This window comes from Erythrolamprus reginae, chromosome 13 (genome assembly GCF_031021105.1).
Source record: "Erythrolamprus reginae isolate rEryReg1 chromosome 13, rEryReg1.hap1, whole genome shotgun sequence".
Taxonomy (NCBI): domain Eukaryota; kingdom Metazoa; phylum Chordata; class Lepidosauria; order Squamata; family Dipsadidae; genus Erythrolamprus; species Erythrolamprus reginae.
Window position 1 is genome coordinate 3,080,851 of NC_091962.1, and position 26,988 is coordinate 3,107,838.

The 26,988-nt window shown below is 44.0% G+C and overlaps 2 protein-coding genes across 5 annotated transcripts in view; both read left to right on the forward strand.

Moving 5' to 3' along the window:
• Positions 1 to 26,988, forward strand: part of FRMD8 (FERM domain containing 8) — a 543,310-nt gene that overhangs the window by 347,750 nt on the left and 168,572 nt on the right. The window lies entirely within an intron of this gene.
• ARHGEF2 (Rho/Rac guanine nucleotide exchange factor 2) overlaps positions 1 to 26,988 on the forward strand; it is a 292,733-nt gene that overhangs the window by 161,812 nt on the left and 103,933 nt on the right. For all 4 annotated transcript variants that reach the window (XM_070766661.1, XM_070766662.1, XM_070766664.1 and 1 more), the window contains one exon: positions 25,522 to 25,672. In XM_070766661.1, the coding sequence (XP_070622762.1) occupies positions 25,522 to 25,672 (151 nt within the window). The remainder of the gene's footprint in view (positions 1 to 25,521; positions 25,673 to 26,988) is intronic.

Here is a 26,988-nt window from a genome sequence, read left to right on the forward strand (position 1 = left end):
TACCATGCATAGAATTGTAAACGCCTAGGGGGAAAGAGGGTCTCAATTCCCCCATGCCTGACGGCAGAGGTGGGTTTTAAGCAGCTTACGAAAGGCAAGGAGAGTGGGGGCAATTCTAATCTCTGGGGGGAGTTGGTTCCAGAGGGCCGGGGCCGCCACAGAGAAGGCTCTTCCCCTGGGTCCCACCAAGCAACATTGTTTAGTTGACGGGACCCGGAGAAGATCCACTCTGTGGGACCTAACTGGTCGCTGGGATTCGTGCAGCAGAATTGATGGGAGATTGTATACTTTTTGATAACGATTGGTACTATAGCTTATATGTGTACATGGTTATAATGGCTATGATGATGCTTATATTTTAACACTTTTGGACACCTAGAAAACACACTGTTCAGTATAGAAATTGAATTTGTGATGTACAGCAATAACAAATATTTATAAGAGGATCATTCTAGCCATTGTCTATCCACTGCATCCACATGCCGGACTCAATTGTGTCAACCCCTAACCCCCAACATTTCTCCCTTAGACTCTCCACGATTGACCTCTCCAGGTTCCTAAGAGGCCAGTAAGGGGCGTACATAAGTGCACTGGTGTGCCTTTCGTCCCCTGTCCAATTGTCTCTCCTTTCTCTCACTTATCATATATATTTTCTTTCTTTCATATATCCTCTCCTCTAAGTTCACTTTACCCTTATATATATTAATATATTAATATATAATTTTTCTTCCTATGTATTTGTGTATTGGATAAATGAATGAATGAATGAATAAATAAATTAAATAAATAAATGAGCAGTTGGGCCTGAAGCAGAGGTGGTCCTCACATTTATTTATTTATTTATTCAATTTGTATGCCGCCCCTCTCCGTACACTCGGGGTGGCTCACAACAGTAATAGAAAAAGCAATGTACAATACAAATCTAATAATTAAAACTAAAACCCCATAATTTAAAAAACATGCACACAACATACCATACATAAACAATATAGGCCTGGGGAAGTTATATCAGTTCCCCCATGCCTGACGACAGAGGTGGGTTTTAAGGAGTTTACGAAAGGCAAGGAGGGTGGGGACAGTTCTAATCTCAGGAGGGAGCTGGTTCCAGAGGGTCGGGGCCGCCACAGAGAAGGCTCTTCCCCTGGGTCCCGCCAAACGACATTGCTTAGTCGACAGGACCCGGAGAAGATCCACTCTGTGGGACCCAACTGGTCGCTGGGATTCGTGCGGCAGAAGGCGGTCCCGGAGATATTCTGGTCCGATGCCACGAAGGGCTTTATAGGTCATAACCAACACTTTGAATTGTGACCGGAAATTGATCGGCAACCAAATTACGACCACAATGGAGTCTCAGATTTCATTTGCTATGTAAAACATTTGTTGCGTGATTTTGGCCCCGACTTTTCTCGCCACCGCTAAGTGAATCACTGCAATTGGTAAATTAGTAACATAGTTGTTAAGTGAAACTGGTTTCCCTCTCGACTTTGCTTGCCGGAAGTTCTCAATAGGAGATCACGTGACCCCAGGACATGGCAATCGTCGTAAATAAGTCAGTTGCCAAGTTTGGTCATGTGACCATGGTCTTTTTTCAGTGATGTCTAACTTTGAACAGTCGCTTAAACAGGCCATTGTAAGTGTTGGGGACAGCCTGGATTTCCTAATGTCGTCGCTCCATCTTGTTTTGGCGAGTCTTTCTTGAAGGTCGTCCCAAGGAACAGCTTTAGCCGGGAGCGGGTCGGTCAGCGTTTGGACGAGGTCGAAGATTTCAGTACCGCAATAATTGAGAAAAATCGCCCGCTTCCTGTCGGCTTCGGCTTCTCCCATTCCTGCCGCTTCGAGGAAAATCTCGAATTTTGCCATGTAGGCGTCCCATGACGACTTTTCGGGGTCGAAGTAGTCGGGAGCCCGGCCGATCTGGAGGTTGTTCATTCTTGACACGTGGATTCGTCGCTCTCTCGTCGCCAGTGAAATGAAGCAGACCACACAGATATCTTGAAGACGGTTCCGTTTATTCAGCTCTCTTGCAAGTGACTTCAGCAAGGAACGCGTCTGAGCTGTCAGTGTCAAAACAGCCCTATTTATACTTTAAAGGCTCGCGCCTAAAAGAAACGGCCGTGCGTCTTAACCAATCAGACGCAACCTTGATTTATTCACATTTTAAATTGACAGAGACAGTATTTTTACAGAATTTCTTTTTACAGACTTAACACTTTTAATCCAGTGGGATCTATTCTTTTTTCCCCCTCTTTTCTTTTATTAGATTTATATGGCGCCCCTCTCTGAAGACTCGGGGCGGCTTAGAACGTATAAAAAGATACTATACATCGAGATATAGTTAATTTGAATTGAAAGTTACATTTTAAAAAGTTACATTTAAAAACTAGGGGGAAAAAACCCTATTAAAATACACACATATCCATTCATACAAACTCATTATACATTCATTGGCCAGGGGGCAGAGTCTAATAACCCCAAGCTTGGCAGACTAGGTGAGTCTTTAGACTCTTTCGGAAGGCGAGGAGGGTAGAGGCAGTACAAATCTCCGGAGGGCTGGGGCCCTGACAGAGAAGGCCCTTCCCCTAGGTCCCACCAAGTGACATAGTCTAGTTGACGGCACCTGTAGGAGGCTGACTCTGTGGGACCTAACTGGACGCTGGGATTCGTGTGGCAGGAGGCGGTCTCGGAGGTATTCTGGTCCCATGCCATGTAGGGCTTTATAGGTCATAACCAGCACTTTGAATTGAGTCTGGAAACCAATTGGCAGCCAATGTAAACCATTGGAGAAACATGGGTAGTCCCGTGACTGCTCACGCAGCTGCATTCTGCACAATTTGTAGTTTCCGAACACTTTGTCGAACACATTCTACGACTGCCTTGGTCCTCCTGACATTGGTTCTTCTTGCTCTGTGACCAGCCCGTGTCCATTTCCGTTCTTTTTACTCTCTCTTGATGGCATCGTATATTTTCGTTTGTTTTCTAACCCATGTGCAGGTCTTTCTATCTTGTCTTCTAATGCCGAGCTTGGCTCTTTGTGCCACTCGTAGCTTTTGTGTCGATTGTGAGGTTAGTGTCCAGGTTAGACATCTTTATTTTACTTATTTATTTTATTTATTCATTTGTCCAATACGTAAATACATAGGAAGAAAATAGACATGTGATAATATAAAAAGAGGGTGAAGGTGAACTTAGAGGAGAGGATATATGAAAGGAAGAGAATATATAAGATAGGTGAAAAAAAAGGAAAGACAATTGGACAGGGGACGAAAGGGACACCAGTGCACTTATGTACGCCCCTTACTGGCCTCTTAGGAACCTGGAGAGGTCAATCGTGGAGAGTCTAAGGGAGAAGTGTTGGGGGTTAGGGGTTGACACAATTGAGTCGGGTAGTGAGTTCCAAGCTTCGCTAACTCGATTGTTGAAATCATATTTTTTACAGTCAAGTTTGGCGCAGTTCGTATTAAGTTTGAATCTGTTGCGTGCTCTTGTGTTATTGCGGTTGAAGCTGAAGTAGTCATTGACTGGTAAGACATTGCAGCATATGATCTTGTGGGCAATGCTCAGATCGTGTTTTAGGCGTCGTAGTTCTAGGCTTTCTAGGCCTAGGATTGTTAATCTATTTTCGTAGGGTATTCTGTTTTGAGTGGAGGAGTGAAGGGCTCTTCTGGTGAAATATCTTTGGACATTTTCAAGGGTGTTGATGTCTGAGATGTGGTATGGGTTCCAGACAGATGAGCAGTATTCTAGGATGGGTCTGGCAAAAGTTTTGTAGGCTCTTGTGAGTAGGGTGAGGTTGCCTGAGCAGAAGCTGCGTAGGAGTTGTTTTTGTGTAGGAGTTGCGTAGGAGTTGATGTTTTTGATGGGTTTTTAAAATGTTTTTTTGAAGTTTGTCGGAGCAGCAGTACCCACCCTCCTTCTTGTTACCCCACCGGATGTTGAGGTAAGGAAGCATAGGAGTCCTCGGAAAGGGGCGGCATACAAATCCAATTAAATAAATAAATAAATAAATGAATATGTTAAAACTGGAACATGAGCACTGAAGTAAACAGGTCTTCTGCAGTCACGACATAAGATTGAAAACCAGGCTGGTCCGATGTTACATTTTTTTCTATCCTGTTTTATGCTGTGGAAAGTTGGATTTGAACAGAGCACCACTTGAAACATAGAAACATAGAAGTCTGACGGCAGAAAAAGACCTCATGGTCCATCTAGTCTGCCCTTATAATATTTTCTGTATTTTATCTTAGGATGGATATATGTTTATCCCAGGCATGTTTAAATTCAGTTACTGTGGATTTATCTACCACGTCTGCTGGAAGTTTGTTCCAAGGATCTACTACTCTTTCAGTAAAATAATATTTTCTCACGTTGCTTTTGATCTTTCCCCCAACTAACTTCAGATTGTGTCCCTTTGTTCTTGTGTTCACTTTCCTATTAAAAACACTTCCCTCCTGGACCTTATTTAACCCTTTAATATATTTAAATGTTTTGATCATGTCCCCCCTTTTCCTTCTGTCCTCCAGACTATACAGATTGAGTTCATGAAGTCTTTCCTGATACGTTTTATGCTTAAGACCTTCCACCATTCTTGTAGCCCGTCTTTGGACCCGTTCAATTTTGTCAATATCTTTTTGTAGGTGAGGTCTCCAGAACTGAACACAGTATTCCAAATGTGGTCTCACCAGCCCTCTATATAATGGGATCACAATCTCCCTCTTCCTGCTTGTTATACCTCTAGCTATGCAGCCAAGCATCCTACTTGCTTTCCCTACTGCCCGACCACACTGCTCACCCATTTTGAGGCTGTCAGAAATCACTACCCCTAAATCCCTTTCTTCTGAAGTTTTTGCTAACACAGAACTGCCAATACAATACTCAGATTGAGGATTCCTTTCCCCCAAGTGCATTATTTTACATTTGGAAACATTAAACTGCAGTTTCCATTGCTTTGACCATTTATCTAGTAAAGCTAAATCATTTACCATATTGCAGACCCCTCCAGGAATATCAACCCTATTGAACACTTTAGAGTCATCGGCAAATAGGCAAATCTTCCCTACCAAACCTTCCCCTATGTCACTCACAAACATATTAAAAAGAATAGGACCCAGAACAGACCCTTGTGGCACACCGCTTGAAGCATTTGAAATGTGGATTTACAGGTGGCTGTTCCATATAAGCTGGGTTGACAAAACCAGAAACGAGGAGAGGATAAGCCACCTGGGAAAGCCAGCAGAAATCATCAAAACCATTAAAAAAGCAAAAGTTAATCCTTACATACAGATCATTAGAGTTGGAAGGGACCTTGTGTTCTGCCAGCATGTGTCAACCGCCCTTAATTACAGAGTAATTAGTCCAGGAAGACACACACCACACGATAAAAGGAAAACCTAAAAGTTTTTATAAACAAAAAAACAGAAACAGCTCCCTTTTTAAACGTCAAAGGGATTTTCTGGTATGCACAAGGCACAGGTTAAATGCAGTCCAATTTCTCACCCAATAACTGGGAAACTGAGTCCAATTCTAAAGTCCAGAGAGTCCACACACACAATCCTGAAGAGCAAAAACCATGATCTTGACAAAACAATGAATCAGATAAACTGCCATGAGGCTAAAACACCAGGCTGCAATTTTATCTGTAGCACCAATTACAGCAGCCCCACCCAACCACAGGTGGCCTCATTTTCTCTTGTAATAATCCTTCATCCACTCTACATCACTCTACACATGTGTGGATGTGTCATTAATTCTTGTTCAGAATCCAGTGATGATACAGCTGACTGATCTCCTCCTGGGCTGTCTGCCAAACTCCCCTCTTCCCTGTCACTCACGCTTCCTTGGTCAGAGGAGACTTCGTCGGCAGATTCTACTGGGAGCAAAACAGGGAATGTGGAGGTGGATGCAGGGGAAACTTCAACATGTCACAGGCCTGTGCTATTGCCGACAGAGTCAGTTCAGAGTTTAGTTTCCTCGGACGAAGAAGAAGGTGGGAGGGACCTGGAAGACGGGGGGCTTGGCACACAGCCCAGGAAGCCAATCTCCCTTATCTTCCATTGATTCGGATGAAGACCACGCAAGTGCAGAATTATGCATAGAAGAAACCAAGTAAGGACATATTACAGGAGATAAGAGAGACCACCTGTGTTTGGGTGGATCTCCAGTAATTAGGGCTGCTGCTATAAATAGCAGCGTGTAGGTTAGGCCTTTGTGGAAGAGCATCTGATCGCAGTTCTTCAGGAATCCTGTGTTGCTGTTTTCTGGACTTTGTTGATTTTTCACGCCTCTGAAACCAAAGCAGAGCAACGTGTGTGTATCTCACTTCGTTGGAAGAAGGGATGTGAAGTTTCTTCACAGCTGCTAGCTAAGTACTTAATGACTTATTAAGGGAAATTGTACAGACTACCCGGGATGTTTTGGGACAAGTGCTCTTTGCAATACAAAAAGAGTGCTTACTTTATTTTGAATTTTGTGATAAAGGACATTGTTTTGAATTTTCAAACGTGTGTGTATGTCTGAAATTTGTACCCTTGAATTTTCGGGAGGCTCCTACCAGAGAGCCCAGCAGAACAAGTTTCTTTCTGTTATTTTTTGCTCTGCCTTCAAGTACTTTGGAGAACAGGTCTGTCTCCTCTTCTTTCTGAAAGCTCCTCAAGTATTGGGAGGCTGCTATCCTGTCCCCAGTTCTTATCCCTTGTAGGCTACAGTGATATCCAGTTGTTTCATTCATTCAACCAGCACCTCTGAGCAGTGTTCCCTCTAATTTTTTTTGGGGTGGGCGGAAAAGTATAGTGTCTGAGCGGCAGTCCCTTCGGGACTGGGCGGCACAAAAATAATGAATGAATGAATGAATGAATGAATGAATGAATGAATGAATGAATAAACAAACAAATAAAAAACCCACCCTGTTTTGCCTCAGAGAATTTCAAAATAAAATACTGTACTGTGTGTCTATAACAGTGAGCTCATAATAGGGCAACTCTATCAATATCAAAATGCCACTTAAATAGTTGAGCTAGTTTCAAACTAGATTTTGATTTTCTTTCTCTCTTCCTTACTCCCATTCTTTTTCTTTCTCTTTTCCTTCCTCTCTTTTCTCTATCTGTTTCTCTCTCTTCCTCTCTTCCTCTCTCTCTCCTTCCCTCTCACTCTTTCCCTCTCGGCTTCTGGGCAGGTTTGGAAAACTCTGAGTTGATGATGATTTTTAAGTGAGCGATTGCTCACTGCTCAGCTTAGAGGGAACTATGGTTTCAAACTAGATTTTGATTTTCTTTCTCTCTTCCTTACTCCCATTCTTTTTCTTTCTCTTTTCCTTCCTCTCTTTTTTCTATCTGTTTCTCTCTCTGCCTCTCTTCCTCTCTCTCTCCTTCCCTCTCACTCTTTCCCTCTCGGCTTCTGGGCAGGTTTGGAAAATTCTGAGTTGATGATGATTTTTAAGTGAGCGATTGCTCACTGATCAGCTTAGAGGGAACTATGCCTCTGAGTCCAATTGGTTCTGTACCCAGAAGGGCAGCAAGGGGGTGGGGAGGCGAGGGGTGTACATTTAGTTTTGTGAAAAACATGTAGATTTGCGTTTGAGTCCGTCGCCCTTTTTTTGCCATCTCGGCTGGATTGAAGAACTGCAAGCAGAGACTTTATAAAGAAACCCCAGGCCCACCCCTCTATCACCCTACTTACAGAAATTTGTGGAAGTTAAACTTCCCTTTTCAAGTAACAAACTTTCTTGGAACGGTCCTTGTTTCCGCACAAAGTTACTTTTGACATTCTTAAAAGATGCCGTTTGCTAAAATGCAGCTTTTAGAATCGAACTATTACAGCAGTGGTTCTCAACCTGGGGGTCGGGACCCCTTTGGGGGTCGAATGACCATTTCAGGGGGGGGGGCACCTGAGACTCTGGGAAAAGACAAATTTCTCCTGGTATTAGGAACTAAAGCTTCTATTATGGAGTCTGCGGAGAGGGGCGGCATACAAATCTAAATAATAAATAAATAAATAAAATCTTGGGCCATATTTTTACAATCCGACCAATCAGGCGTTTACAATGGCACTGACTCTCTGACCTTCCTGCCAATCAGCTCAAAGCTCTGTTGGGAGAATTGGCGCTAGACTTATGGTTGGGGGTCACCACAACACGAGGAACTGTATTAAGGGGTCGCGGTCTTAGAAAGGTTGAGAACCACTAGAGGAATGAGATTCAAAGGCGATTAGGTCAATTGGAATAGAGCTGGAAGAGACCTTGGAGGTCTTCTAGCCCAACTCCCTGCTCAAGCAGGAGACCTTATTTCAGACAGTCTCTTCTTAAAAACCTCCAGTGGTGAAGCACCCACAACTTCTGGTAGCAAGCTGTTCCGCTGGTTAATTTTTCACACCATCAGGAAATTTCTCCTTAATTCCAGGTTGCTTCTTGTCCTGCCTTCTGGGGCTTTGGAAAACAAGTGAACACCCTACTCTTTGTGGCAGCCCCTCAAGTACTGGAAGTTTCCTATCATGTCCCCTTTGGACCTTCTTTTCTCTAGACTGGCCAGGCCTAATTCCTTGTATGTTTTCGTTTCCAGGATTTTAATCGTCCTAGTTGCTCTTTTTCTTCTCTTGTTTCTAGTTCTCATTGAGTTGTAAAATTCATAAGTCCTTAGCCTGGTTTTATAATTTTATTTATATTTTTCCAAAACTTTCTTATTTTCCCTCTGGGCTCAGGTGATGATGTTGTGTTAAAGGTGTGCTGAAGATAATAATAATAATAATAATTATTATTATTATTATTATTATTATTTAAAAAAATAAAAATAGATAGATAGATAGATAGACAGACAGACAGACAGACAGACAGACAGACAGACAGACAGACAGACAGACAGATAGATAGATAGATAGATAGATAGATGCCATTTACCAGTGGCAAAGAACTGGTGGGATCATAAGCCCGAAAAAGTGGTCGAAAATGAGCAAGCAAAACTACTGTGGGATTTCCGACTTCAGACTGACCGAATTCTGAAGCATAACACACCAGACATCCTGATTGTGGAGAAAAAGAAAGTATGGATCATCGACATCGCAATCCCAGGAGACAGCAGAATTGAGGAGAAGCAGCTAGAGAAATTAGTGAAATACGAAGATCTAAAAATCGAGCTGCAACGACTCTGGCATAAGCCCGTGAAAGTGGTCCCAGTGGTCTTTGGCACGCTCGGCTCAGTGCCAAAGGATCTCAGCGGACATTTGAAAACCATCGGAATTGACAAAATCTCCATCTGTCAATTGCAAAAGGCCGCTTTACTGGGATCGGCAAACATAATTCGCCGCTACATCACGCAGTCCTAGGTGCTTGGGAAGCGCCCGACTGGTGATGAAATACGAAATCCAGCATAGTGATCTCGTTTGCTGTGTTGTATTGACATAATAATAATAATAATAATAATAATAATAATAATAATAATAATAGAAAGAAAGAAAGAAAGAAAGAAAGAAAGAAAGAAAGAAAGAAAGAAAGAAGTACCATTTACCAGTGGCAAAGAACTGGTGGGATCATAAGCCCGAAAAAGTGGTCGAAAATGAGCAAGCAAAACTACTGTGGGACTTCCGACTTCAGACTGACCGAATTCTGAAGCATAACACACCAGACATCCTGAGTGGAGAAAAAGAAAGTATGGATCATCGACATCGCAATCCCAGGAGACAGCAGAATTGAGGAGAAGCAGCTAGAGAAATTAGTGAAATACGAAGATCTAAAAATCGAGCTGCAACGACTCTGGCATAAGCCAGTGAAAGTGGTCCCAGTGGTACTTGGCACGCTGGGCGCAGGGCCAAAGGATCTCAGCGGACATTTGAAAACCATCGGAATTGACAAAAATCTCCATCTGTCAATTGCAAAAGGCCGCTTTACTGGGATCGGCAAACATAATTCATGCAGTCCTACATCACGCAGTCCTAGGTGCTTGGGAAGCGCCCGACTGGTGATGAAATACGAAATCCAGCATAGTGATCTTGTTTGCTGTGTTGTACTGACATAATAATAATAATAATAATAATAATAATAATAATAATAATAATAATAATAATAATTTGCAAGATAAGCAGACAGTGGAAGAAGAGAAGCATGCATTAGCTGGCTATGTGAAGGAGAGCAAAGAGTCAGCGTTGATGGAGGTCAACAATAGGAAGCTTCTCAAAGTGAAGGAAACTAAGGACCAGTACAGAAACAAATCTAATAATTAAAACTGTAGCTAAAACCCATTTTCTTAAAAAACAATCGATACTAGTACACAATCTTTAATGGTCAGAAAAGGGGGATACATTAGTTGCCCCATGCCTGAAGTTGAAGGCAAACAAGGCTTGTGTGCTTCTTCGCACCCTCTACTTGTGGCATTGCGGATTGCGTCCTATAAACCAGAGTGCCCCGCGCGATGGATGAGAGCAACCAGGGCTGGTGCTTAGCCAATGTTTGCTTAACTCCAGCAGAGTTTGCTCAGAGAGCTACAGTTGGCTGGGTTCCCACACTACACTGACCCACTAATCATGATTTATAGCCCACACTGGCCGGATTCACAAAGAGCAGCAACAAATGCGCACCGTGGGCTGGCTTATTGTGATGCTTAAAAACCCCTTCTCTCCCCCACACACAAACATACACATACACACATTTCCCTTAGCCAACCCCGAGCTCTTCCTGTCCGGTTCACTCCAACGTCTTTCCCTGCCTGGCTGTTTTCCCAATTGGGAGCTGGAGCACTGAACAACAATTGTGTTTGATTGTCCCAGCACTGGCGCCCCGCCCTCAGCAGAGAACATGAGGCAAGGGGGAGGCAGGCTGCATAGGGCTGGAATGGATGGGGCCCCTGCTGCTTGCAGAGTTTGTGAGCATATGCCATGTGTGTGCATGTGTGTGTGCGTGCGTGTGTTGCACTCTTTTTTTTATGGGGGAAGTAATGCCTTGGGGCCTAGGTAAAGAATTTAGGGAACATGCAGAGTAAAGACTGTCTTAAATTTGTCTTTGTGTGCATAACGTGTGAATTTATCTCTAGCTGTGCTCACACAATGTCGTACATTGCAGACGTACTTGAGTAATTCTTCAGTAATTCATACTGTGTTTCCCTAGGATCCCAGGATCCCAGTATTTCTATTCTCTTTTATCTATCTGTCTGTCTTGTCTGTCTGTCTGTCTGTCTGTCTATCTATCATCTATCTATCATCTATGTATCTATCATTTATCTATCTATCATCTATCTATCATCTATCTATCTATCTATCTATCTATCATCCATCTATCTATCATTTATCTATCTATCATCTATCTATCTATCTATCTATCTATCTATCTATCTACTTACCTACCTATATCTATCTATCTATCTATCTATCTATCTATCTATCTATCTATCTATTTATTTGATTTTTGTTGTTGTTGTTAATAATAAAAATAGGCTTTATTTAAACAATTAAAACACAGAGAATCAATAATTTTTGTCCATTTCCGGAGGAATAGGAGGGCTGAGGGCTGAGAGACAGGCTGAGTCTGAGTGAGTTCACTTCTACAATATTCTACAATATTTTTACAATATTGTGGAACAGAAGTTGCCTTTGGAAGTTTATTCATTCATTCATTCATTCGATTTTTTAATGCCGCCCTTCTCCTTAGACTCAGGGCGGCTTACAATAGCACTTTTTTAAACAGAGCCAGCCTATTGCCCCCACAATCCAGGTCCTCATTTGACCCACCTTGGAAGGATGGAAGGTTGAGTCAACCTTGAGCCGGTGATGAGATTTGAACCGCTGACCTGCAGATCTACAGTCAGATTTATTGGCCTGCAGTACTGCACTCTACCTGTTGTGCCACCTCAGCTCTCTTATTATCATCACAGCAATCCTAAGAAATAGAGAAGTAACCAATCCTCTAGAGTTGGAGTCCACAAGTCTTAAAATTGCCATGTGCTCTAGCACGTGGCCAACTCAAAAAAATTAATCAAGAACAGGGTCCATTAATACTAGGACGGGAGGCCACCAGGAAATGGAGGATAGACTAGGACAGTGAGGGCGAACCTATGGCAGGGTGCCGCAGGTGGCACATGGAGACATATCTGAGGGTATGCGAGGCTTTGCTCCATGTCAGCTCCAGCGCGTGTGCGTGCGCTAGTCAGCTGATTTTCAGCCTTCTTTTCAGCCGTTTTCATTCTCCCCAGGCTTCAGGAAAGCCTCCTGAACCCTGGAGATAATGAAAAACGGCCCAACGGGCCTACCGGAAGTTCGGAGGCTTCAGTAAGGCCTGCACAATGTGCAGGATGGCAGTGCGGCTGTGTGTGCACACGCGCAGGGGGAGGGCATTGTACAGACGTACCTCTGCTTACGAACTTAATTCGTTCTGTGACCAGGTGCTTAAGTAGAAAAGTTTTTAAGAAGAAGCAATTTTTCCCATAGGAATCAATGCAAAAGCAAATAATGTGTGCAATTGGGGGAAACCACAGGGAGGGTGGAGGCCCTGTTTCCTCCCAGGAGATTCCTAAAGAGGCCCCACAGAGGCTTCTCCCTGCCTTTTCCGGCCTTGTTTCCTCCCAGGAGATTCCTAGAGAGGCCCCACAGAAGCTTCTCCACACCTTTTCCGGCCTTGTTTCCTCCCAGGAGATTCCTAAAGAGGCCCCACAGAGGCTTCTCCACGCCTTTTCCAGCCTTGTTTCCTCCCAGGAGATTCCTAGAGAGGCCCCACAGAGGCTTCTCCACGCCTTTTCCGGCCTTGTTTCCTCCCAGGAGATTCCTAAAGAGGCCTCACGGAGGCTTCTCCACGCCTTTTCCGGCCTTGTTTCCTCCCAGAGATTCCTAAAGAGGCCCCACAGAGGCTTCTCCACGCCTTTTCCGGCCTTGTTTCCTCCCAGGAGATTCCTAGAGAGGCCCCACAGAGGCTTCTCCACGCCTTTTCCGGCCTTGTTTCCTCCCAGGAGATTCCTAAAGAGGCCTCACGGAGGCTTCTCCCTGCCTTTTCCGGCCTTGTTTCCTCCCAGGAGATCCCTAGAGAGCACCCTCGGAGGCTTCTCCCCGCCTTTTCCAGTTACGGAGACTCCAGTTACGGAGACTCGGGTTTGTAAGTGGAAAATGGTTCTTGAGAAGAGGCAAAAAAAATCTTGAACACCCGGTTCTTATCTAGAAAAGTTCGTAAGTAGAGGTGTTTGTAGGTAGAGCAACCACTGTATTATGAGTGTGGGCACATACATGCATGCTATCGCGCATGCACGCCCCCTTTTGGCACCCTAGCCAAAAAAGACTTGCCATTACTAGACTAAGAGAATGAAAAAAAAATACCCATCTTACTGTTGTTAAGAAAATGACTCATGGATGCGTCCCTGAAGTCTTCAGGAGTTGAACTGGGGTCTTGTGGGCCATTGCGAGGCTTGGAGAGAATAATGCCATAATTGTGTAACGGATTAGATGAAGAATTTGGGGTCAGCCTGCTTGTTGCAGAAGCCCATCCTATGTTTCATTTCATTTCATTTTATTGGATTTGTATGCCGCCCCTCTCCGTAGACTCGGGGCGGCTAACAACAGTAATAAAAACAACACGCGACAATCCAATACTAAAGAAGCTAAAAACCCTTATTTTAAAAACCAATCATACATGCAAACGTACCATACATAAATTGTGGAAGCCGAGGGGGGAAGAATATCTTAATTCCCCCATGCCTGACGACAAAGGTGGGTTTTAAGAAGCTTGCGAAAGGCAAGAAGGGTGGGGGCTATTCTAATCTCTGGGGGGAGTTGGTTCCAGAGGGCCGGGGCCGCCACAGAGAAGGCTCTTCCCCTGGGTCCCGCCAAACGACATTGTTTAGTTGACGGGACCCGGAGAAGGCCAACTCTGTGGGACCTAACTGTTCGCTGGGATTCGTGCGGCAGAAGGCGGTCCCGGAGATAACCTGGTCCGATGCCATGAAGGGCTTTATAGGTCATAACCAACACCAACACATGTGTGAGCGGGTTACGTGAACCAGCCTGTCAACTTAAGCCAAGACAAAACCAACCAATTTTATTTATTTAAACATCACATGCACAGCAGTTAGGCTTTGCAAACGGAGGCTTAAGGCTTAGGGTGCTGTGTATTGAGTGGGGTTTATACACCTTGCGAATATGAATACCGCTTAACAGAGAGCGTAGTAAAACTCACTGCTGTTGTAGGCAGATTGGAGCCTGGCCCTAATGCCTGTGGGATCATCCCTTTTCACCCTACGGGTTGCTCGTATTGGGAAAGTCCACGGGCTCCTTCAGCTCTGTAGAAGGAAAGCGTGCCTCAAAACAGCTCATTTGAAACGTTGGCAGTGTTTGGGCAATTTCTGCCAATCTTGAAAAGCTGGCAGGGTTAGGGCCAGTCAGTGCCTGAACATCTCCGGGTGAGTTTGCCAAGCCAGCCCGATGGACAGGTTCCCAGATAGAAGGGATAGAATCAAGATCACGTGAAGTGTTAATACCATTTTATTTATTTATTATTTATTTATTATTTAGATTTGTATGCCGCCCCTCTCCGCAGACACTCGGGGCGGCTCACAACAAAGTGAAAACAATTTACAACAAATCTAAATTACTGTTTAAAAATATTTTAAAAACCCCATTTTCTAAACAAACATACATCCAGACATACCATTCATAAATTGTATATGCCCGGGGGAGATGTCTCCGTTCCCCCATGCCTGACGACAAAGGTGGGTCTTAAGGAGCTTACGGAAGGCAAGGAGAGTAGGGGCAGTTCTAATCTCCGGGGGGAGTTGGTTCCAGAGGGCCGGGGCCGCCACAGAGAAGGCTCTTCCCCTGGAGCCCGCCAACCGACATTGTTTAGTTGACGGGACCCGGAGAAGGCCCACTCTGTGGGACCTAATCGGTCGCTGGGATTCGTGCGGCAGCAGGCAGTCTCGGAGATATTCTGGTCCAGTGCCATGAAGTGCTTTAAAGGTCATAACCAACACTTTGAATTGTGACCGGAAATTGATCGGCAACCAATGCAGACTGCGGAGTGTGGCCTTTGTAAGGCCAGACTTGGAATACTGCATTCAATTTTGGTCGCCACAATCTAAGAAGCGATGTTGAGACTCTAGAAAGAGTGCAGAGAAGAGCAACCAAGATGATTAGGGGACTGGAGGCTAAAACATATGAAGAACGGTTGCAGGAACTGGGCATGGCTAGTTTAATGAAGAGAAGGACCAGAGGAGACATGATAGCAGTCTTCCAATATCTCAGGAGTTGCCCCAAAGAAGAGGGAATCGAACTATTCTCCCAAGCACCTGAAGGTAGAACTAGAAGCAATGGATGGAAACTAATCAAGGAGAGAAGCAACTTAGAACTAAGGGGAAATTTCCTGACAGTCAGAACAGTTAATCAGTGGAACAGCTTGCCACCAGAAGTTGTGAATACTTCAACACTTGAAGTTTTTAAGAAGTTGTTGAATAACCATTTGTCCGAAGTAATGTAGGGTTTCCTCCCCAAGCAGGGGGCTGGACTAGAAGACCTCCAAGGTCCCTTCCAACTCTGTTGTTGTTGTTGTTGTTGTTGTTGTTGTTGTTGTTGTTGTTGTTGTTGTTGTTATTATTATTATTATTATTATTATTATTATTATAAACCCTCATGCCCATCCACCCATGATTACCTCCAGACTACACCTTCTCTTCTTACCAGGATCTATCATGGCATTTGATTGCCGTGACACTGGACAATAGATTGAAGCAGATTCCAATGGCTTCCATTGGTGAACAAAGTGGGATCTTGTTCTCTCATCAATGGATTCCTCCAGAAAGGATGCAAAGTTCTCTAAATATCGTTTGCTGAGAGGAGCTTGTTACAGGGAACGTGTCTGTAGAACACTACAACAGATACAACAGTTCACTTACTGACCATTTGGAAATACAACACATGACTGAAGAAAGTGACTGAGGACCATTTTTCACACTTACGACCATTGCAGCATCCCCACAGTCAGATGATTTACATTTGGATACTTGGCAACTGGCTCATATTTATGTTGGTCGCAGAGTCTTGGGGTCCTGTGATTTCCCCCTTTGTGACCTCTTTGAAAAGCAAAAGTCGATGGGGAAAACTAGATTTACTTAACTATTCTGTTCTATACTATTCTATTTAACTTAACAACTGCAGAGATTCACTTAACAAACGTGGCAAGGAGAGTCGTAAAAAGGGGCAAAACTCACTTAACGAATGTCTCAATTAGCAACATAAATTTTGGGCCTACTTGTGGTCATAAGTGGAGAACTGCCTATATATGCTTTTCTTTTAAAGGTGATAGGTTTAGCTTTACTAGATAAATGGTCAAAGCAATGGAAACTGCAGTTTAATGTTTCCAAATGTAAAATAATGCACTTGGGGAAAAGGAATCCTCAATCTGAGTATGGTATTGGCAGTTCTGTGTTAGCAGAAACTTCAGAAGAGAAGGATTTAGGGGTAGTGATTTCTGACAGTCTCAAAATGGGTGAACAGTGTGGTCGGGCAGTAGGAAAAGCTAGTAGGATGCTTGGCTGCATAGCTAGAGGTATAACAAGCAGGAAGAGGGAGATTGTGATCCCCTTATATAGAGCGCTGGTGAGACCACATTTGGAATACTGTGTTCAGTTCTGGAGACCTCACCTACAAAAAGATATTGACAAAATTGAGCGGGTCCAAAGACGGGCTACAAGAATGGTGGAAAGTCTTAAGCATAAAACGTATCAGGAAAGACTTCATGAACTCAATCTGTATAGTCTGGAGGACAGAAGGAAAAGGGGGGACATGATCGAAACATTTAAATATGTTAAAGGGTTAAATAAGGTTCAGGAGGGAAGTGGTTTTAATAGGAAAGTGAACACAAGAACAAGGGGACACAATCTGAAGTTAGTTGGGGGAAAGATCAAAAGCAACGTGAGAAAATATCATTTCACTGAAAGAGTAGTAGATGCTTGAAACAAACTTCCAGCAGACGTGGTTGGTAAATCCACAGTAACTGAATTTAAACATGCCTGGGATAAACATATATCTATTGTAAGATAAAATACAGGAAATAGTATAAGGGCAGACTAGATGGACCATGAGGTCTTTTTCTGCCATCAGTCCTCTATGTTTCTATAGATCAGCCAAGTTGTTAAAGATTTTATTCTTTTCTTTTTCTGTTCTGTTCTTTTGTGATATTCTTTGATAGTTATAATTGATGGCTGATCTTTCACATAAATATTTCTTACAATAAAATAACAGGGAATGGAAAGGAAAGAAAAGGAAAGGATGTGATTGGATACACAAGGAATTTGTCTTTATTGCATATATGCTTTCAGTGTACATAAAAGAAAAGATAAGTTCGTCAAGAATAATGAGGTACAACACTTAATGATAGTCCGGGTACAAATAAGCAATAAAATTGTATTAGGGACTGGTCAATATAAATTGTAAGGAAATAAGCAACAAAATTACAGTCATACAGTTATTTGTGGGAGGAGATGATTGATGGGAATGATGAGAAGATTAATAGTAGTGCAGACTTAGTAAATAGTTCCACAGTATTGAAGGAATTATTTGTTTAGCAGAGTGATGGCATTCAGGAAAAACTGTTCTTATGCCCAGTAGTTCTGGTGTGCAGTGCTCTATAGCATCGTTTTGAGGGTAGGAGTTGAAGCAGTTTGTGTCCAGGATGTGAGGACCTTGGAGATCTTCTAGTCTGACCCCTTGCTCAGGCAGGAATATATGCCATATATACTATATACTATACTATATACCATTTGCTAGAGAAATGGTTGTCCAATCCCTTCTTGAAAGCCTCCAGTGATGGGAACACCCACAACGTGTGGTGGCAAGTTGTTCCGCTGGTATAATTGTCCCCACTGTTAGGAAGTTTCTCCTTCATCCGAGGTTGCTTCTCTCCTTGATTAGTTTCCATCCATTCTTTCTCGTCCTGCCCTTCTGGTGCTTTGGTGTTTTTCTCTTGGCTGACCTTGCAATCTTAGCTGCCTCCTGGCTGGGCTCCAGCAGTTCAGAATAACAAGTTTGTCTTACCGAAGGACCTCCTGTCCCACCCTGGAGTCCCAAAACAAAGGCCCCCGGCTGCCCCTTCAGAAGGTCCCGAGGCTTCCAACTTGTCTCGAATGGTTTGGAGTCTCCTGCTTGAGTAGGGGGCTGGCCTAGTTTAGTTTAATTGGATTTGTATGCCACCACTCTCCGAGGACTTGGGGCAGCTCACAGCATACAGTGATACCTCGTCTTACAAACGCCTCATCATACAAACTTTTCAAGATACAAACCCGGGGTTTTAAGATTTTTTTTGCCTCTTCTTACAAACTATTTTCACCTTACAAACCCACCGCCACCTCTGGGATGCCCCGCCTCCAGACTTCCGTTGCCAGCGAAGCACCCGTTTTTGCGCTGCTGGGATTCCCCTGAGGCTCCCCTCTATGGGAAACCCCACCTCCGGACTTCCATGTTTTTGTGATGCTGCAGGGGAATCCCAGCAGCGCAAAAACAGGTGCTTCGCTGGCAACGGAAGTCCGGAGGTGGGGTTTCCCATGGAAGGGAGCCTCAGGGGAATCCCAGCAGTGCAAAAATGGGCGCTTTGGCTGGCAAATGGGGTGAATTTTGGGCTTGCACGCACTAATCACTTTTCCATTGATTCCTATGGAAAACATTGTTTCGTCTTACAAACTTTTCACCTTAAGAACCTCGTCCCGGAATCAATTACGTTTGTAAGACCAAGGTATCACTGTATATAAAAGACATAATAATACAATTGATCCAATTAATATACAGTGGTACCTCTACTTAAGAACTTAATTCGTTCCGTGACCAGGTTCTTAAGTAGAAACGTACTTAAGTAGAAGCAATTTTTCCCATAGGAATCAATCTAAAAGCAAATAATGCATGCAAAGCCATTAGGAAAGAAAGAAAAGGAATTTGGGTGGGAGGAGGAGGAAGAAGAGGAGGAGGACAGTCACTGCTGAAGGAAGAAAGTGAGGTGAGGGAAATCAAAAAAATCCAAAACTTTAAGGCTTAAAGAAAAAGGAGGGGACGACGACTCTGAGGCAGTGCCCAGAGAAAGGAAAACACTACGTTCACTCTGGGCTGCCCAGAGCGAAGGGAGTGTTTCTTTTCTCTGGGCGCTGGCAGAGGTTTATTCCCTCTCCAAGCGACCAGAGAAAGGAAAACGCTCCGTTCACTCTGGGCTGTCCAGAGCGAAGGGAGTGTTTCTTTTCTCTGGGCGCTGGCAGAGGTTTATTCCCTCTCCAAGCGCCCAGAGAAAGGAAAACGCTCCGTTCACTCTGGGCTGCCCAGAGCGAAGGGAGTGTTTCTTTTCTCTGGGTGCTGGCAGAGGTTTATTCCCTCTCCAAGCGCCCAGAGAAAGGAAAACGCTCCGTTCACTCTGGGCTGCCAAAGCCTCCTTAAGCTCCACTAAAAGGCTTCTCTGGCAGCCAAGAAAAGCCCGAGATGGCCGGCATTCAAGGGGGAATGTCAGGAAACTGGCTGGGCCTTCTTGCTGCTCTCAAATTTCCTGGGAAATTTTTCCGGGCTCGGGTTCTTAAGTAGAAAATGGTAGAGGCAAAAAAATGTTGAACACCCGGTTCTTATATAGAAAAGTTCTTAAGTAGAGGTGTTCTTACGTGGAGGTACCACTGTACTTTAAAAATTCTAACTTTAAAACATTCACATTCACTCAATAAATCACACTAAAAACACACTAGAAGACCCCCAAGGTCCCTTCCAGCTCTATTCTGATTGATTAGTTGACAAGATCTCCTTGTCTGTCTTCATTGGCTGCATTATCCACTTGTTGACTAATGCAGTGATTTTCAACCTTTTTTGAGCCGCGGCACATTTTTTACATTTACAAAATCCTGGGGCACACCACCAACCAAAATGACACAAAATGACACCCTAAGACACTCTCCTCTCTTTTTCCATCCCTGTCTCCTCCCCACCCTTGTGTGTGTGTGTGTGTGTGTGTGTGTGTGTGTGTGTGTATACACACTCTTGAACCATTTCCAAAAACAGGTGAGGGCTGGGTTTTTTTTCTCTCTTATTGTTTGGGTGCTTTTTATCATATGCTTTAAATCAAGAGTCACTTCTCTCTCTCTTTTGTTTCTCTCTCTTTCCTCTCATTCTCTGTCTGAATCATTTTCTCATTTCTCTTTTTTCCTCCCCTTTTTGCTCATTTCTCTCTCTCTCTTTCTCCCTTCCTCTCCTTTTGTCTCTCTCCCTCTTGCTTTCTTTCTCTCTCTTTCTCTCACTCTTGCTTTCTCTATCTTTCTCTCTTTTCTTTCTCTCTCTTGATTTCTATCTCTCTTTCTCTCTCTCTCTCAGCAAAAAGTTGCGAGACTGGAACCTGAGCTTCCTTCTTCGTGGCACACCTGACCATGTCTCGCGGCACACCAGTGTGCCATGGCACACTGGTTGAAAAACACTGGACTAATGAACTGGTGTTCTACAGTAACATGATGCGCCCCAAAGGGATGCGGCTGAGTTGCCCAACTTCCTTGAAGCTGCCCAGCTAAGCTGGGAACGGTGCTACCCAGCTCTTCAGCTCAGTTGAGTTGCAGCGTGTTTAGCCCAACTCAACAACTGGATTACCGACTTAAACAGTTGCGGCGATTCGCTTAGCAACCGTGGCATGGAAGGTCACAAAATGGAGCAAAACCCATTTAAACCACGTCTCACTTCACAGGAATTTTGGGGATTCGGTTGCCATCCTAGGTCAAGGGCTCCCCGTAGTAAGGAGCTTGCCTGTTGTGAATTAACTTCCTTTTCAACGTCGTGCCTGTGACAAATTCTTTGGGCGGGTGGTAGGAAGCGCATCGTTTGCAAAACACCCTTTTTGCAAAATCTCCTGCGACTCTTCAGTTTGGGAAACATCTCCCAAAGCAGTGTTCCCTCTAATTTTTTTTTGGGGGGTGGGCGGAAAAAGTATGGTGTCTGAGCGGCTGTCCCTTCGGGGACTGGGCGGCACAGAAATAATTAATTAATTAATAAATAAACAAACAAACAAAAACAAATAAATAGTGATTGTTGTTGTTTTGCTGTTGTTATTGTTTTTATTATTATTGTTGTTGTTATTAATAATAATAACAATAACAACAACAAAGTTGGAAGGGACCTTGGAGATCTTCTAGTCCAACCCCCTGCTTAGGCAGGGAACCCCACACTGCTTCAGATGGATGGTTAAAAACTTCCAGTGTTGGGGCATTCACAACTTCTGGAGGCAAGCTGTTCCACGGATCAATTGTTCTCAATGTCAGGAAATTTCTCCTTAGTTCTAAATTACTTCTCTCCTTTGCTTCTCGTCCTACCCTCAGGTGCTTTGGAGAACAGGTTGACTCTTTCTTCTTTGTGGCAAACCCTGAGATACTGGAAGACTGCTATCATGTCTCCCCTGGTCCTTCTTTCCATTAAACTAGCCAGGCCCGATTCCTACAACCGTTCAATTTATCAGTGGAACACCTTGCCTCCAGAATTTGTGAATGCCCCAACACCAGTGTTCCCTCTAATTTTTTGGGGGGGTGGGCGGAAAAGTATAGTGTCTGAGTGGCAGTCCCTTTGGGACTGGGCGGCACAGAAATAATAAATAAATAAATAAATAAATAAATAAATAAATAAATAAATAAATAAATAAAATCAATATCAAAATGCCACTTAAATAGTTGAGCTGGTTTCAAACTAGATTTTGATTTTCTTTCTCTCTTCCTTACTCCCATTCTTTTTCTTTCTCTTTTCCTTCCTCTCTTTTTTCTATCTGTTCTCTCTCTTCCTCTCTTCCTCTCTCTCTCCTTCCCTCTCACTCTTTCCCTCTCGGCTTCTGGGCCGGTTTGAAAAACTCTGAGTTGATGATGATTTTTAAGTGAGCGATTGCTCACTGCTCAGCTTAGAGGGAACTATGCCCCAAAGTAGTGAGACTTTTGAAAACTGCTGGCTACCGTTCTCCGGTTGCTAGGCAGGGAGGGAGGGGAGACACAAACAGCCAAGCTTTTCACAAGCTTTGCAGAAGAGCGCAGCTGTGCTTGCTGAATCTCGTGCAGCCCTTGCTGAATCTCGTGCAGCCCTTATGGAGGGGACAACTTCTTTTTTCTCTCTCTCTCCTCCCCCCCCCCATTTTTTGCTGAGACACACGACTCAGAAGTCAGCTCTTGTCGCAAAAAACAATCAGCCCTCTCCTCTGCATTCTTGCACGAATATTTGGCAACAGGAAGTCCTTGTCTTCTTGCTTCTCCTTTCTTAGCAGAGGCTGCTGTGACAACCTTTCGATTTAACCGAGTACTAATCTGATCGCAGGGCTTGGAGATATTTTAATTTTCTGGGGGCATTTGTAACCAAGACTTTCCACAATTCGGGGGTCACTTGCAGTTTGGTGGTGGGTCTTTTTTTTAGACTTTTTGGACTTAGAAAGTTGTACAGTGGTACCTCTACTTACGAACTTAGTTTGTTCCATGACCAGGTTCTTAAGTAGAAAAGTTTGTAAGGAGAAGCAATTTTTCCCATAGGAATCAATGTAAAAGCAAATAATGTGTGCGATTGGGGAAACCACAGGGAGGGTGGAGGCCCTGTTTCCTCCCAGGAGATTCCTAGAGAGGCCCCATGGAGGCTTCTCCCCGCCTTTTCCAGCCCTATTTCCTTCCAGGAGATTTCTAGAGAGGCCCCACGGAGGCTTCTCCCGGCCTTTTCCGGCCCTGTTTCTTCCCAGGAGACTCCTAGAGATGCCACATGGAGGCTTCTCCCCGCCTTTTCCGGTCCTGTTTCTTCCCAGGAGATTCCTAGAGAGACCCCACAGAGGCTTCTCCCTGCCTTTTCCAGCCTTCTTTCTTCCCAGGAGATTCCTAGAGAGGCTCCACGGAGGCTTCTCCCTTCCTTTTTCAGCCCTGTTTCTTCCCAGGAGATTCCTAGAGAGGCCCCACGGAGGCTTCTCCCTGCCTTTTCCAGCCCTGTTTCTTCCCAGGAGATTCCTAGAGAGGCCCCACGGAGGCGTCTCCCTGCCTTTTCCGGCCCTGTTTCCTCCCAGGAGATTCCTAGAGAGGCCCCACGGAGGCTTCTCCCTGCCTTTTCCGGTTACAGTTTCGGAAGCTCGGGTGTGTAAGTGGAAAATGGTTCTTGAGAAGAGGCAAAAAAATCTTGAACACCCGGTTCTTATCTAGAAAAGTTCGTAAGTAGAGGCGTTTGTAGGTAGAGGTACCACCGTATTCTTGGCTTTCTCTCTCTTCCTGTTGGTTTCTGTGTCTGCAGGTGTCAAATTAAGGATCTGGTCTGAATGCAGGGCTGGGCTAAGCTCCATTTGGGTCTCTGCCGCTGCTGATCACACTGTCAACTTTAAGACTTGGTAGACTTCAACTCAGCTTTGCTGGCTGAGGAATTCTGGGAATTGTAGTCCATCGATCTTAAAGTTGACAAGGTTGGAGAGCCCTGGACTAAAAGACCTACAAGGTCCCTTCCAGCCTGAGAATTTGGATAAGCCTTTCCCAATCTCAGCTTGGGACTCAGCTGGCACATCTGCAAGGTGTCAAGTTGGGCGCCGTTTGCTTGCTTTGGAGTGCCGAGGCACGCACCACAAGGACGGTGGTGGAATTTCTCTGTCAGACACACGGTTGTCATGGTTTTTGGAAGCAGAGAGGTACAGAAAAAGATGAACCGCCTGGGTGTCTTTTATTCCCCCCCCTCTCTCCTCCTCCTCTTCATTTTTTTCCCTCTCCGCCTCCTCGTCACATCGCCTCAATCTGGGCTTTCCAAGCCAACTCACAACGTGGTGTGTGTCTCAGTTTCCTTTGCTGCTCTCCTGGGGTTGAGTCAGACAGGAGGCGGCTTCAGACCGTTCAGCCAGACCCTCCTTCTTCGGGCTAGGATGAGCTATCCGAGAGTTTACGAGGGGCAGCTGGCCCTTGGGATTTCAAGACCCCCTGGCCCAGGGGGCAGCAGGAGCGGACAGCGGCTGAGCCAGAACCAGAGAGGGAGTGTGGGAAAGGTGTGTTGGGGCAGCTGCTGTGGGTGTTGGGCTTTTTCCTCTGGCCTTTGGGTGCGTAGAAGAAGAAGACCATCCTGTGTGAGTTCAGAGTCAAGAGAGGGAACCGGGGCTGATATTTAAGCGACTTCTTTCCACTGAAAGTTTGGTTCGTCGTTTCTTTGTGTGTGTTTTTAAAAGTATTTATAGCTTAAGTTCCTCGTTTGAATCATCCAATGTTCAGCAGCACATTTTTACATGCCTAGTTCATTTCTATTTAGGATCTATTTAGGTTTGTTTTTAAATTTCATTCTGGCTTGCTTGTTTGAGTCGTTTGTGGAAGTGTCCAAATTTTTGAGCTTTGTTCTGAATCCCAACGGTCAGCATTACCTGGGATTGAAATTGATGTTAGTAACATAGAATAGAATAGGATAGAATAGAATAGAATTTTATTGGCCAAGTGTGATTGGACACACAAGGAATTTGTCTTGGTGCATATGCATATGGGATTGAAATTGATGTTAGTAACATAGAATAGAATGGAATGGAATAGAATAGAATAGAATAGAATTTTATTGGCCAAGTGTGATTGGACACACAAGGAATTTGTCTTGGTGCATATGCATATGGGATTGAAATTGATGTTAGTAACATAGAATAGAATAGAATTTTATTGGCCAAGTGTGATTGGACACACAAGGAATTTGTCTTGGTGCATATGCATATGGGATTGAAATTGATGTTAGTAACATTTATTTATTTATTTATTTATTTATTTATTACTTAGATTTGTATGCCGCCCCTCTCCGAAGACTCGGGGTGGCTCACAACATGTAGAAACAAATCATGGGTAATCAGACAAGTTTAAAATGTTTAAATATTAAAAACCCCATATGCTAACAGACACACACACAGACATACCATGCATAAATTAAACGTGCCCAGGGGGAGATGTTTCAGTTCCCCCATAGAATAGAATAGAATTTTATTGGCCAAGTGTGATTGGACACACAAGGAATTTGTCTTGGTACATATGCATATGGGATTGAAATTGATGTTAGTAACATAGAATAGAATAGAATTTTATTGGCCAAGTGTGATTGGACACACAAGGAATTTGTCTTGGTGCATATGCTCTCAGCATACATTTCTCTCAAGTGAGTCTATATATAAAAAGAAATGTGCTACAGAAAATGTTGGGTATGAGATAGATCAGGCAGGTGGCCACCAATTGCTATATTTCTTGACCTCAAATACTTTCAGACGTTGGTGTTTTTGGGGAGGAAAGAACATAACGTGATTTCATGTTGGCCTCTTGATACTTGACACGACCACAGAGCTAAAGATATTTACGTGTCCCCCCCCTTCCCAGGTGTGTCTGCCTTATTATCTGCAAAATTAAATGTGTGGGTGTTTTTTTAAAAAAAATATTCAGCATCTGTGGTGTTAAATGCGACGCACACTCATCTGTGTGACTCTGCCCTACGTAAGTGATGGAGTAGAATGTGTGAGTGCTGTTTGCGGTGGCGGGAAAAATCAGAATCCAGCCATTCAGGTCAAGAGAATCTTGTTCACCGGTTCCCTCTTGATAACAAACTTTTGTCTTCATTTCTTCTTTTCCTCTCCAGAACAAAGAAAAAGAAAGGATGAAGGAAGGCAAAGATAAGGACGCCCGCTACACCAATGGGCATCTCTTCACTTCCATTACGGTCTCTGGCATGACCATGTGCTATGCGTGTAACAAGAGCATCACCGCTAAAGAGGCGCTGATTTGTCCAAGTGAGTAAGGGTCTTTATGGGAACTCAGGGTGTCTACGTGTCATAGTTCGGAATGGATTCAGCAGTGTGTGCTCAACATTTGGGGGAACTTTTCCCCCAATTATTATTATTATTATTATTATTATTATTATTATTATTATTATTAACAACAACAATACAACACAGCAAACGAGATCACTATGCTGGATTTCGTATTTCATCACCAGTCGGGCGCTTCCCAAGCACCTAGGACTGCGTGATGTAGTGGCGAATTATGTTTGCCCATCCCAGTAAAGCGGCCTTTTGCAATTGACAGATGGAGATTTTGTCAATTCCGATGGTTTTCAAATGTCCGATGAGATCCTTTGGCCCTGCGCCCAGCGTGCCATGGACCACTGGGACCACTTTCACGGGCTTATGCCAGAGTCGTTGCAGCTCGATTTTTAGATCTTCATATTTCACTAATTTCTCTAGCTGCTTCTCCTCAATTCTGCTGTCTCCTGGGATTGCGATGTCGATGATCCATACTTTATTTTTCTCCACGATCACAATGTCTGGTGTGTTATGCTTCAGAATTCGGTCAGTCTGAAGTCAGAAGTCCCACAGTAGTTTGGCTTGCTCATTTTCGACCACTTTTTCGGGCTTATGATCCCACCAGCTCTTTGCCACTGGTAAATGGTAGTTCCGGCACAAGTTCCGGTGGATCATCTGTGCCACAGCATCATGTCTATGCTTGTAGTCAGTCTGTGCAATCTTTTTGCAACAGCTGAGTATGTGATCGATTGTTTCATCTGTTTCTTTACAGAGTATTATTATTATTATTATTATTATTATTATTATTATTATTAATTAAATTTGTATGCCACCCCTCTCCGTAGACTCGGGGCGGCTCACAGCAATGATAAAAACAATGTATAATGACAAATCTAATAGTTAAACTCTAAAATAACAATAATACATTTAAAAAGTCTAAAAAACCAGAAACCCCAATATATAAAAAACATACATACAGTCATATCATACACAGAAAACTACATAGGCAGGGGGAGATGTTTCAGTTCCCCCACGCTTGACGACAGAGGTGGGTTTTAAGGAGTTTACAAAAGGCAAGGAGGGTGGGGGCAGTTCTAATCTCTGGAGGGAGCTGATTCCAGAGGGTTGGAGCCGCCACAGAGAAGGCTCTTCCTCTGGGTCCCGCCAAACGACATTGTTTAGTTGACGGGACCCTGAGGAGAGCAACTCTGTGGGACCTAACCGGTCGCTGGGATTCGTGCAGCAGAAGGCGGTCTCATAGATACCCTGGTCTGGTGCCCTGAAGGGCTCTATAGGTGATGACC